The following is a 14,722-nucleotide window of genomic DNA, read 5'->3' as shown; positions in this document are numbered from 1 at the left end:
ATCCCATGGACAGAGGAGCCTGGTAGGCTACAGTCCATGGGGCCGCAGAGTCAGACACGACTGAGCGACTTTCCTTTCCTTTCCTTTCACTGTCTTTACACTCCTGATATTTCTCTTCTTCTTAAACCAACTATAGCATTTGTGGTTGTATTTCATGGGATAATCGTTTGGACTTTCATTGTTTAGACCTGAGGCTGACCTATTGTGTGACTTTGCAATGGAATTCTTTGTTTTGTTCTTTTACTTGGGTTCTCTTTTATTTCTTCCCACCTTCGGAGGATTTAAGTCGGAGCATGACTTAAATTTGAGTATATCCATGACAAAAGAAGCCAGAAGATACATTTAGTTTCTTCTATTAAGCAGAGATACAGAGAAGGGGGAGTAGGTGCTTTGTGTTGTTAAATTCCTCTGGGAATAAAGATTTTTTCTTGCCTCCAGTGTTTGCTAGAGTTATCTTTACTCTTCTTTCTTTCTCATCTCTTACTTTTTGGCCATCTGCCTAACATTGACAGTGTCACTGTTATAGGCTGACCAACCAAGATTATTAGCATCCTAGGATGCTACAGACATGCTTACTGAAAGGATTTACTATATTATCTAGAATCTTAACTTTGTATCATAGAGTAATCGTATTTATCCATTCTGTGGTTTGGATTTGGTGGACAAATGTAGAAAAATTGACATCAGATCCCAGAGAAAGTGATGATTTTCTTGTCTATGAAAACTAATATTTCTATATTTAGAAAAAAAATTGAAATAAAAATTCTGTGTGCAAATGCTTGATATGCTTGATATGATTAGTATGATGCCCTCTATACAATAAAACAGCACTAAAATCATTATTAAACTACATTCCAACCACACAACGTTAGTAGTGAGTTAGAGGTGAATTCATGCTTTCAGGGCTGTTTTTTGAAGAATGCTGCGTCACTACAGTTGTAGGTAGTGGGATATAGGGAAACAGTCCCAGATTTGAAACATATTCTGTTACCCCCCCCCAAAAAATGTTCACAACTCATTAGGTTAACTCTACTGACGTCAATTTTTGAAATAAAATTCTTACAGGATTCTACTTAGTACCTTGTAATGACCTATATGGGAAAAGAATGTAAAAAAGAGTAGTTATATGTATATGAACTGAATCACATTGCTATACCCCTGAAACTAGTACATTATAAATCAACTGTGCTCCAATAAAAATTTTTTAAAAATTATCAATTAAATTTAAAAATAAATAAAATGCTTATAGTAGCATCCAGTGATCATATCTTTGGTAGATTCTTAAGCTTCTCAGTGTTTGCCTGAGAACCGTAAGGTATGACCAGAAAATGAAAAACACATCTGAACATTCTTTTTGAGAAAATGGTAACTTGCCTCCTTTGCTTTCCATTTAGAAGTAAGACTTATAAGTTTTATAGAAATTTGGCTCATTATCTAGGAAGCACTTTGCTGAATAATTTGTTGTTGTTATTTAGTCGCTAATATCTGACTCTTGCGAGCCAATGGACTGTAGCCCTCCAGGCTCCTCTGTCCATGGGGATTCTCCAGGCAAGAATACTGGAGTGGGTTGCCATTTCCCTCTCCAGGGTATCTTCCCGACCCAGGGATGGAACCCACATCTCCTGCACTGGCAGGCAGAATATTACCTCTTTGCAGATTTTCATAATTTCCAAATTAGGATGAAAACTAGGATACTATCCCTTTAAAAAAAAAAATCCAGTGCAGGAAAAATGGCATCCTACCATCTTTATTTATTCACTTTCTGATTATTTCAATGTATGCAATATTGTATACAACAACCCTCTGCCCAGCCCATACATTCTTACAAGAGATTTCAACTTAAATGGGAGATTGAGTTATTAAAATTGGTTTTCCAATTTTTAAGCTATGGAGTTTGAAAAATAAAGTACCTAAAAATGATACTGTTTTATCACTTAATATAGCAATGCAATATGTTTTTTTCAGGGAAAACTCCCTAGGAATTTCAATTCCATAGTTGTAATTTCCATATTATATGCTGACAAGCATGTGGTTATTATCCATTTACATTGTTTGGAACAGCAGAATGAAAACCATAAAAGTTTAATAACTTTTTTCTTCGTGACAGACAGTTGACATCAGTATACTGTATTTTTTGTTCCTCTCACTGTTAGTCAATTTGAAATCACCTTAAACATTACTCGCAGTTCTGGTAATCATCTAGTTTGTATAGCTACCCTGAGATGCTACTGGATGTGATATCTCGCAGCATTGTCAGAGTTCGCTTTCATTCCTAGGGTTTCTGAACAAATGGGGGCCTGGTTTTCACCAGAGCTACTATCATCAAGTTGAATTTGCTGATGAAGTGGAGATCCATGTTCCTTTATCAGCATTGCAAATACACCACGCCCATCACTTCTCCATTCTTTGCCTCATTGTGGAAGTTAATACCTTAAACCTTAAAGGGATCTCTGCAAAATTATTGATTTCACACTTCATATTTTTATAGTTAAGTAAGAGGAAAGTTTTGCATCTCAACATGATGCGTGTGTGTGTGTGTGTGTGTGTGTGTGTGTTGTGTGCGTGCGCCCGAGCACGCTGGGTTACTTCAGTTATGTCTGACTCTTTGCGACCCTGTGAACTGTAGCCCACTGGAGCTGAGAGGGCAATCTGGCTTCCCTGACTCAAGGAAAACTGAGATGAGGGTCAGGACACACATCATTGGGCCAGCAGGAGCATCACATGGGAAACATGAAAACGGCAGAGAAAATAGTGGTGATGAGCAAATAGTGATGGACTTTGCTATTTTCCTCTTTCTCAAAATCTAAGGAGAGTTTTCAAAATAAGCATTAGCTATGGTTACCTAAAACCTTACCTCAATGACGTACAGGTGGACTACGACCAGAGAGAAGAGAAAATTCTTCTTTTCTTTGATCATAGGGATAAGAAAATAGAAAATAAAATAGTGAGGTAAAATGTTTTTGAGTTAAAAAAATGTCCAACTATAACATAATTGTAAAAACTCAAGGATGCAAGAAAAATGTGAAGAGGAGGAAAAATAATTAGAACACCTCTCCCCAGCCACCATTGTTAATATTTTAGCATATTTTGTGCCATCTCTTTTGGGGTGCGTTTTTCTTTACCTGCTATCCCTCATGTGTAATTTTGTGTGGTGCTTTTCTGGCTTACCATTGAATCATAAGTACTTCTCATGGCATGTTTATAAATATAACGTTTACTATTTGATGATTATGCCATAGCTGATCTATTGATCCCTATAAATACCCAAATTGACATTTGTATATTTATAATCTTTGTAAATAAGATATATGGTGAATATTTAGTCCATGAGCATTTATCTACATTTTATATAATTCTCATTTAATGAATTTCTAGACCTGGAAATATAAGATAGATAACAAGCAGATTTTAAGAAGGAAAGTAAATATTAGGAACATTTAAAGGAGATGGAGGGCAATTCAAAAACCTCACAGTTTTAGCCTTTTGTCCTAGAGTCTTGAAGTGTACATTTTTCTTTATAGAAATTATTTTCCTTACTATGACTTTGGAGACTTCTTGACTCATCTTTTTATGCAAATTGTGGAGTTAAGTTTCAAGTAAGACAGCACACCATATCTGGGTTAGAGTCACTGTACCATTTTCTCCTATTTCTGTTTCTTGCTAAACCTTCTAACTCAGGGCTGTATTTCCAGTCTCTTTAAAATTTCCTAGAATTTCTCTTAAATGTCACTTATTTTAATAGCTTAGCAGTGTTTGCTGCTTTCTGGCAGCGTCCTGATAGCGGCATCAAAGCAAAGAGCTAAAATTTTACTCACTTTGATTGATGAGCTCATTTTGTTACAGAGGACAAATTGGATTTTTTTAATACTGGTAATAAAAATTAATGCGTGATGTTGCTTTTCGAATGTTATTGGATCTCTGCCTTAATACGGGTTTCAGCATTAAAAGTGCTAACAGATAACTTGACCGGAAAGTTACCTCCTTCCCCTTTTATCTACCCTCAGATTAAAAGGTGCTTTCCTGATTTTGTCATCCCGGTATATTTATATGTGTATTCTATCTCTATTGACTGAAATAGGGTTGAGGGCTGTGGAGAGAGCACTGCGGTGAGATAATAATCTGTGTTTCAATTTTCCATCTAATTATGATGTCTATTTCTTTTTTATTTTAGCACCTCCAAGATTTACGCGAACTCCTGTTGACCAGACAGGGGTCTCTGGCGGAGTTGCCTCCTTCATTTGCCAAGCTACAGGAGACCCAAGACCTAAAATTGTCTGGAACAAAAAAGGAAAGAAAGTCAGCAATCAGAGATTTGAGGTATTAGGTCCATTGTTCTGTTTCTCTGGGGGAAGAAGGTATCTGCTGGAGTTTTGGTTTGTATGTTACTTGTTTTACTGATACAAGGTGTTATAATCACTGAGATGTGTCATTTGTTATGTTGTTTGGGATGGAAAAGTTCACTCTAAATGGCTCTGACTTTTTCAAAAAGAGAATTTGAGGGTTCATAAGACTGACTGTTGTCCTACTTGTATCAGGGCTCAAATAGTGTCCTTAGCATCCATCTGTAACCTCATTTTCAGACTGCGTCCCCTTAAGATGGCAAGATGCAGTCTCCCATCCTCCCACATCCAAGACTAGAGGATGAGTGTGAATTTCCTCTGCTATTGGATCTTTCTGAGTTACATGTTCATCCCAGAACCATTCCTTATGAACAGCTGGATGGTACAGGCTGACTAAGTTAATCAGAATCTACCTCTGTTTCTGGCAATGAAGTCAGTTCCATTCAACCCTGTGGTTTGAAATGAAGGAGCAGTGTTTTCCTAAAGGGAATTCAAGTTCCTGTAATCTGGAAGGAGAATGGATACTGGGCAGCAAGTTTAGTTATCCACTATACTTCACACCTGTGTTTTAAAAGTAGCATGGACTAGAATGAGAACTTTTGCTCCAGTGTGTTTGTGTAAAGTACTGCTCAGGAAGAAACATACTCAAACAGGTGGATAGTTGATAAACCTGTTGAAGAAATCAGTTGCATTTACTCAAGAAAGCTCAGTGCACTGAAGATGGTAAAACATACATCAGATATTGTTTCTGGGGGGTGTTTTGAAGAAGCCTTATGATGTATAAAGTTACTCATTCTGGAGGAGTAAAATAGGTGATAAGCTGCACAGAAGAAAATTAGAAGAAGCCTGCAACCTCATGCTTGTAATTTATAGACTGGTTCTTACAGGGTACTGGGAACTCCAGCTAATACTTAATATAACACTCAGTTCCTCCTACCTGAGTTTCTGGTCTACTTCATAGCCTAATTTACATTTTGGCAAATTAAAGTTATTCCCAGTTAAAAGAAATATAGCAGCTACAAAACTCAGAACATTGAGATTTTACTCATTTTTCAACAGTTTTCACAGAGAAATAAATGGACCAAATGCATAAAGGGCCTAATTAATTACACTGGTAAAACTGAAATCTGGACTGTAATTTATAAATGATAAATTTAAAATTGTGTTTGTTTGAAGATCAAATATTTATAATGATTTAAACATAAAAGAATATCTTAATCTTTAAGAAACATTTCTTACATCAGATAGAAAAAGGTGTATATGTATGTAACTTCTGGTGCACATAGACTTTTTAGTTTAAATTAAATTGAACTTTTTTGTCAAAGAGAATTTTGACATCAGGCTTGCTAGTAATGATGACTTCTTGACAAACTCTTGTAGTAAAGATTAAGTTATAATAGTAAACATTTCAATGCACGAATTCTGCTCAGTACATAAGTCCTAATGAGCATCATATAAACACATCCAGAAAAAGTTAATCGTTTTAACACAAAGCAGATACATCAAATAACATCGAGTCTTGGGCTGTGAGTCTTTAGCATCTGTACAGTGTATTGTATTTTTTGGTTTCACTGGTTTCTAAAGCCAGTGAGAGTGTGAGTGGGACTGATTTTGTTACCTCTTCTGTCTCCACTGGCAAATCTAGCATCTGGCCTAGAGATGCTATAATCAATACCAGGTGTTAAACAGGATTTTCAAATTGGAAATTACAACATTAGCACCTAATGGGGTGCTAATATGGGGTATACAGTTCGTTTGTTGAACTATTCAGGCCTAAGCCTAGGAAATAATTCCGAAATGTAATTATACAATGACAGGTAACAATGAATCAAAAGTTATTAAGAGATTAGATACTCAGTTCTCATCACAAGGAGAAAAAAAATTATTTTCTTATATCTATATGAGATGATGGATGTTAACTAAACTTATTATAGTAATCATATCACCATATATGTAAATCAAACTTTCATTCTATACACCTTAAACGTTATGCAGTGATGTATGGCAGATATTTCTCAATAAGACCAAAAAAACCAAATTGAAATTAGTATTAAAAATGTTTAAACCCTTCTCTACATTAAGCCAAGGGAGTTCTCTCACTACACACACACACACACACACACACACACACGTATATATTAAATTATGGCATATTTGACAAAAAATTCAGTCTCAAAGTAACTTTGGAACTTTATTCTCCCAAGATGCATAGTAGATTCATTCTAAAATGTGTGATATTTTTAATAAAGTTGAAACTAAATTCTGGTACATTGCGAAGTGGGACATTTGGCTATCTCTGTGAATTTAGAACATAAATGGAATGTGAAAAGGACTTGAAATGGATATATTTTAAAAACTTTCAATCCCTTTTTCCCCATATGTTGACACTTATACACAAAATCTGGGACTGAGCATCTTGTAAATATATTTACAAGGCATTCTTTATTCACAGTTTAAGCACATGGATGTATTATTCATAGGGAAATGGAAAAAAAATACAGAATCTCAGTGAACAGATGAAAAAAAAAAAACCCATCATAGTTATAGAAAAGTATAGGACTATAGTTTTGTGTACATATTTATCAATATCTTCATATTATCATGTAATTATCAATATCATCATATCATCAATATCAATGTCATCATCATTTTTAAAAAGTACTACTTGAATTTGGTGACAAATACCTAAGATTTCGTAGCTGTTTCAGAGTACAGTCCATAATGATAGTGAATTCAGGCTTACTGTTTAGAACATTAATTTTCTGCTTGCTGAAGCAAGCCTCCATTTTGCAGCAAGAATGCCCTAAAAATGCAGGAAATGCTAAGCTAGAACAAATACTGGAATGATTTATTGCAAAATTAATGCATGCCATCAGTCTCTTGGGCTATGAAAGACATCTCATTGGCTGCCTAAGTACTAGATTTATGCAGTTTCTCTTCATGGTTCACTCATCTATACAATTTAGGATGAGACATTTTAAAGCAGAATAGCTATCAGTAGTGGTATACATTATCTCTTCACCTTATATTTCAGTTACTAAACGGATCCGTATGTGCATTTGTACTATCAAAGACAGAATAATTTAAGAAGTTTACCCATCACAGCAGCACGTTTCTTGCAAAATTAATACCAGGATCACAATGCCCTAGAAAACACATACTGGAATATTTTCATGAGTAAACCCTGGATGGTTTTCTGTAGTGACAAGAAATTTACATTTTTTGCATATGTAGTTTCATGTCTTTTCATTGTTCAGTACAGGATTCATTACATGAGACCAATTATTCTATTTCATCACTGTATCAAAATGTAGTCACAAAATGCTTCTGAGTTTACTGTGAGCCTAGTGGCTGGTCCACCACCGCATTAGGAGGTTTAGCTGAAAGGTAGATGATAGTGACAACACCTGTGACAGCTCTTGTTTCCTCTAATAGGTAATAGAGTTTGACGATGGATCTGGATCAGTTCTCAGAATACAGCCCTTACGGACTCCACGTGATGAGGCCATTTATGAATGTGTGGCCTCGAATAACGTGGGAGAAATAAGTGTGTCCACCAGACTCACAGTTTTACGTGGTAAGTATTAAAGTACAAGGCTGCTGCTTGTGTCACTGTTCAAATTCTGTACCCCAAGTATTCTTTTGTAGGATCATTGAAAAGACTAGCGTTGTCATGACACTTAATTGGGAAATATATTGAAGTCAAATACTTGTTAGGGTCAAACTTTAAATAGATAGTCAGTGCTTTCTCTCATAAGACTTAAAAACTGCTAGTCAGGGACAGAAAAAAAAATAAAGAAATATTGATTGCAAATGTCAGATACCATTTTGATTTTTTGGTAAAGAATCTCAAAAGCAAGCAGGTTATGTTACTCTTTTGCATGTTAACTTCACTCCTGTGTGGATTTTTCATATATAGGTCAGCAACTACTTTTGCAAATTACCAAAACTGACATTGATACTTGTAAAGTTAAAGGGATATCTTCTACCTAAAGATGATTAGTTATTAATGGAAAGAATCATGAATGACAAATATACCTTTTTTATGTCAAAAAACTAGTTTTCTTCATGATTTTATATTTCTTGAACTAATATCTGTTGGTGCAAAGGGATTGGAAACAGTGAATATGCCTTCTGTGTTTCTGGCTATGTGGCTTATGCAGTTTGTCCAAAGCATGAGATGATTGGCCAGCTCTTTAGTGTGGTGTGTCTGCTTTCAAGACTTCGTTTAGAATGACAGTGGAAAAGAAGAAAGGCCAGTGATGAATAATATTCTGTTGTATAAAACACATACAGTTTGATCTTCTGCGTAGAGATAAGGACATAGCCTAACTGGGTTTCAGCCATAGTTGATATTTCTGGGTGAACTCTACTGTGCCTTTGTTTCTTCCTTCCTCATACAAACCTGCATTTGTTCATTTGTTTCCTTTGTATTGCTTTGAAATTCACTTTGCGTAATTCCACAATTTAGGAGAAGAGTCTTCAGATGAGAATTAGAAAGAACAGGCCATAATTAAATAATCTTAGAAAAACATATATAAAGAACATTTCTCCTCCGTTCTGTCTCCCCCAGCTTTGAGGGATGTATTTTCTTTGTATGTTTAATAAAACCGAAAACATTTCCTTTAAGATCTACTTAGTACCAGAATTAATCAATCTGAGAAGCCTAGAAAAGATTTATGTATACATCCTAAAATATGTTTTAAGTAATAGAAATGTCTTACTAAGTCTTAGGGGAAATATTGACCAAGTAGATAAAGATCTTTGAATTTTGTATAACAGAATGCTGCTTAAAAACAAGCAAGTCAGGTGTGAGGCACATTTCTTGTCATTATGACAAGCTATGTTCAATATAGAATGTTCTCTGTCCCTCTATAACCGCACAGAGATGTTGATAAAATATTTGAAAATAAAATTAAATGCATGGTTAGGCTTATAAACAAGAAAGGTATTTCCAGGTACTGAAAACAAAGAGAGAACCTCCAGATAAAAGACAATTTGTAATCTTATAAACCAAGATAATAGCCAAATGGACTATATGATACCAGGCTGGTGATTTAACTCTCCCGTATGACACAGCTCTATATTAAATAGGATGGTGGGAAGAAGAGCTAGATCAGCTTTCTGTATAAGATAAGAATTCTAGCACTATTTCTGTAGTACAATACTTAGAACTCAGAAGCTAATGAAAAAGCTGGTTAGAAACAGTGAATCCCATGGAGTGTGGAGCAACAGCCACGTAAGGATCCACCCCATTAGAGATGCCGCCACAGTCCAGGACATACAACCCCAGATAAGGTCATTTATTCACAGATGAGCTCATTGGTATCCATTCTAATAAAACGTGAATGCCAGTTTCAACACACGAGAGCCAGGAAGCCCAATTGGTGACAGTAGAAGTTATAGTCTGTGAAGTGTAGATAATTGAACTCTATGAATGGGTTGTAAAAGAAATGAATTTTAAATATTTGTAAGGGTAAAGAAGAGAGTAAAATCTGTTAGGTAAAATAAGACATTAGGGAAAAAAGAGCAGTTAGGAGAAGCTAGATTTTGGAGTTGAAAGGAATCTTGAAGACTATGTTTATATGTACTGTAATATGTACTAAAATATATGCATATGTGCACATGCTTGTGTATGTTCACATAAATTCAGATGAAAGGCCCAAAGACTGTTGAGTAATTTGGGAGGAATATTCATATGGGAAGCAAAACCAGATTGATTTCTTGGTCTTTAATAATTTTAATCTTCTCTTATTCACATGGTTTATCACTAGTGCTATCATGTAGAAAACGTATTACGAAGATGCAATCAAGTAAAGTTTATTAGAAACTTTTTTGGATGTTTTCACCTTCCAAGTTTCCTGAACAAACCCCTTAAAAGGAAGCAATGAGAGTTGTTTGGTTTGAGTTAATCTTTATGTGTTTGATGAAGACATTAATAAGAAATTGGAGGAAACTGTCACTTGACATAGACATGCACGTGGATTTATATTGTCCTTCCTTCCAGCTGATTAGGGTCCTCCCATCTCATCTGCTTTTATCCAGCTAGCTCCCCATAAAGCAGATACATTTGAAATAGCTTTCTATGTGACTATCTGTCATATATAAGTACATTTGTATGAAAATTTGTGATTCTAGTAAAGTATTTAAACCTTATTTTTTTAAGATTATTTTTAGCAATTTGGAAATGTTTCATGAGAAAAACTCAAAGATATTTTGGATAATGAAAAAGTAGTCTAAACATAACCTTAAAATAGAATATTTGCATGTATCCTTACAGGATGAAATAAGTGGGCTTGGGAAGTACCTTTGTTTCTTAGAGTTGTCTCTTTGTTTAAAATTTCTAAATAACTATTGATAATCTTATTAGTAATAGTCTTTAAAAATATTCCAGTTGGTAAACTGCATTTCTAGATTATGAACATTGTAAACAGTTAACTAGATGAACATGAGGAGTTTTACCCTATAGTTGATGGGCTCTATGCCCATTTTAAGTTCACTTTCCCTTGAAAATCACATTGGCAGATACCCAAGCTCTCTGTTCTGCAGTGGGTAGAAACTGCTTTGCACTTTTTATCCATTGCCCCTTGTCTGATGCCCATTTTGTCCACATGGGTCATTTACTTTTTACCCACTTTGCTGACAGTGCCAAAAATGTGCCAGCTGTCGTGATGGGTTTTGTCTAAGTGGACTGGATGGAGAACACTAATTTATTTCACACAGGCCACTAGAGGACCTGATTAATTGGAGATTTAGTCATCTGACCTGTGCAACTAATGCAGAAGACACTGAAATAATACTCTGACCACTCGTGTGTATTGAAGGGAGTATTTCAGGGAAAACTTGCCCTGTGTAGCTCATTTCCAATTACCCTCATGCTGAAAAACTGTTTTCATAAGGAAGGATAATTTCAAACTCAGGCAGAACATGCCCCCCTGGAATGAGATGTTTGAGCAACTGCCATTTATATGAGTAGACTGCAGTTCATAGAAGAAGTAGTGAATGTGGTGTTTATAGACTCCAGGTCATTTATTGATTTATTTTGGTTGCCTTGCCTGTGGATACGTAGGCAAATGCCATCTCCCTAGTTCTATAGCACTGTAGGGGGCTGAGCATAGCTGTTGTACATGTTTCTATCCTATGCAGAACTTTAAGTGGAGGCCTCACATCTCACTGAGAGGTTATTAAGGGCTGAGCCTTGCCTAATGTGGGATTCTGCTGAGGACTTTGGATTTAATATTAGACTTCCAGTGAAGGGCAAAGATTAGGACCAGAGAAGGTGTCTTAAGAGGAGTGATTATCATCCAGATGGAATTGGTTCTTTTTGAATCTTTGGTTCACGGGCCACCATTTCTTCCTGACCAAAGATATCAAGGGGAAAGCTTGAAAATTTGGATAATGATAACCAGAGATGAAACTGTTCTCTCAGATACATCTTAACAGCCACTGTTCAGGGAAAATGAGTTATGACCATCCATAGACTTTTCTTTCCTGTAAGAATCCAGGATCATATGCCTGTTTTAGGCAAGTAGAAAGACATCAAGAATCCTTTTTCTCTTACTCACATAGCTCCCCTTCTCTAAGAGAAAGTTCTAGAAAAATTTAGTCAACTCTCTGTGACTAAATATCATGTTAGTTGAATTGAGATTTCTTTAAATGTAGTAATCAGAAAATGCACATTTTATCATCCAAACTTCATGTACTATGTCATTTTTCTAAATTTAGTGGACTACTTTCTGAGACTTACCCACTTTGAAATAGTACAGTTCAGTCCCTCAGTCGAGTCCAACTCTTTGTGACCCCATGAATCACAGCACGTCAGGCCTCCCTGTCCATCACCAACTCCCAGAGTTCTCTCAGACTCACGTCCATCGAGTCAGTGATGCCATCCAGCCATCTCATCCTCTGTCATCCCCTTCTCCTGCCCCAATCCCTCCCAGCATCAGAGTCTTTTCCAATGAGTCTACTCTTCACATGAGGTGGCCAAAGTACTGGAGTTTCAGCTTTAGCATCAGTCCTTCCAAAGACATCCCAGGGCTGATCTCCTTCAGAATGGACTAGTTGGATCTCCTTGCAGTCCAAGGGACTCTCAAGAGTCTTCTCCAATACCACAGTTCAAAAGCATCAATTCTTCGGCCCTCAGCCTTCTTCGCAATCCAACTCTCACATCCATACATGACCACTGGAAAAACCCTAGCTTTGACTAGACGGACCTTAGTTGGCAAAGTAATGTCTCTGCTTTTGAATATGCTGTCTAGGTTGGTCATAACTTTCCTTCCAAGGAGTAAGCGTCTTTTAATTTCATGGCTGCAGTCACCATCTGCAGTGATTTTGGAGCCCCAACAAATAAAGTCTGACACTGTTTCCGATGTTTCCCCATCTATTTCTCATGAAATGATGGGACCAGATGCCATGATCTTAGTTTTCTGAATATTGAGCTTTAAGCCAACTTTTTCACTCTCCTCTTTCACTTTCATCAAGAGGCTTTTGAGTTCCTCTTGACTTTCTGCCATAAGGGTGGTGTCATCTGCATATCTGAGGTTATTGGTATTTCTCCCAGCAATCTTGATTCCAGCTTGTGCTTCTTCCAGCCCAGCGTTTCTCATGATGTACTCTGCATATAAATTAAATAAGCAGGGTGACAATATACAGCCTTGACATACTCCTTTTCCTATTTGGAACCAGTCTGTTACTCCATGTCCAGTTCTAACTGTTGCTTCCTGACCTGCTTCTAAGTTTCTCAAGAGGTAGGTCAGGTGGTCTGGTATTCCCATCTCTTTCAGAATTTTCCACAGTTGATTGTGATCCACACAGTCAAAGGCTTTGGCATAGTCAATAAAGCAGAAATAGATATTTTGCTGGAACTCTGTTGCTTTTTCCATGATCCAACGGATGTTGGCAATTTGATTTCTGGTTCCTCTGCCTTTTCTAAAACCAGCTTGAACATCTGGAAGTTCACGGTTCACATATTGCTGAAGCCTGGCTTGGAGAATTTTGAGCATTACTTTACTAGTGTGTGAGATGAGTGCAATTGTGAGATAGTGTGAGCATTCTTTGGCATTGTGTTTCTTTGGGATTGGAATGAAAACTGACCTTTTCCAGTCCTGTGGCCACTGCTGAGTTTTCCAAATTTGCTGGCATATTGAGTGCAGCACTTTCACAGCATCATGTTTCAGGATTTGAAATAGCTCAACTGGAATTCCATCACCTCCACTAGCTTTGTTCATAGTGATGCTTTCTAAGGCCCACTTGACTTCACATTCCAGGATGTCTGGGTCTAGGTCAGTGATCACACCATCGTGATTATCTGGGTCATGAAGATCTTTTTTGTACAGTTCTTCTGTGTATTCTTGCCACCTCTTCTTAATATCTTCTGCTTCTGTTAGGTCCATACCATTTCTGTCCTTTATTAGGCCCATCTTTGCATGAAATGTTCCCTTGATATCTCTAATTTTCTTGAAGAGATCTCTAGTCTTTCCCATTCTGTTGTTTTCCTCTATTTCTTTGCATTGATCACTGAAGAAGGCTTTCTTATCTCTTCCTGCTATTCTTTGGAACTCTGCATTCAGATGCTTATATCTTCCCTTTTATCCTTTGCTTTTCGCTTCTCTTCTTTTCACAGCTATTTGTAAGGCCTCCCCAGACAGCCGTTTTGCTTTTTTGCATTTCTTTTCCATGGGGATGGTCCTGATCCCTATCTCCTGTACAATGTCACGAACCTCATTCCATAGTTCATCTGGCACTCTATCTATCAGATCTAGGCCCTTAAATCTATTTCTCACTTCCACTGTATAATCATAAGGGATTTGAATGGTCTAGTGGTTTCCCCTACTTTCTTCAATTTCAGTCTGAATTTGGTAATAAGGAGTTCATGATCTGAGCCACAGTCAGCTCCCAGTCTTGTTTTTGCTGACTGTATAGAGCTTCTCCATCTTTGGTTGCAAAGAATATAATCAATCTCATTTCAGTGTTAACCATCTGGTGATGTCCATGTGTAGAGTCTTCTCTTGGGTTGTTGGAAGAGGGTGTTTGTTATGATCAGTGCATTTTATTGGTAAAACTCCATTAGTCTTTGCCCTGCTTCATTCCGTATTCCAAGGCCAAATTTGCTGTTACTCCAGGTGTTTCTTGACTTCCTACTTTTGCATTACAGTCCCCTATAATGAAAAGGACATCTTTTTTGGGTGTTAGTTCTAAAAGGTCTTGTAGGTCTTCATAGAACCGTTCAACTTCAGCTTCTTCAGTGTTACTGGTTGGGGCATAGACTTGGATTACTGTGATATTGAATGGTTTGCCTTGGAAATGAACAGAAATCATTCAGTTGTTTCTGAGATTGCATCCAAGTACTGCATTTCGGACTCTTTTGTTGACCATGATGGCTA

General features: G+C 36.7%; 1 protein-coding gene across 12 annotated transcripts in view; it reads left to right on the top strand.

Moving 5' to 3' along the window:
* The window catches only part of PTPRD (protein tyrosine phosphatase receptor type D), a 572,219-nt gene that overhangs the window by 216,580 nt on the left and 340,917 nt on the right, over positions 1 to 14,722 (top strand). For all 12 annotated transcript variants that reach the window (XM_070375882.1, XM_070375878.1, XM_070375881.1 and 9 more), the window contains exons 3-4: positions 4,172 to 4,317; positions 7,776 to 7,917. In XM_070375882.1, the coding sequence (XP_070231983.1) occupies positions 4,172 to 4,317; positions 7,776 to 7,917 (288 nt within the window). The remainder of the gene's footprint in view (positions 1 to 4,171; positions 4,318 to 7,775; positions 7,918 to 14,722) is intronic.

The sequence above is a fragment of the Bos mutus genome, chromosome 8 (assembly GCF_027580195.1).
Source record: "Bos mutus isolate GX-2022 chromosome 8, NWIPB_WYAK_1.1, whole genome shotgun sequence".
In the NCBI taxonomy this organism is placed as follows: domain Eukaryota; kingdom Metazoa; phylum Chordata; class Mammalia; order Artiodactyla; family Bovidae; genus Bos; species Bos mutus.
Note: the sequence above shows the minus strand (reverse complement) of the source record. Positions and strands in the feature narration are given on the sequence as shown.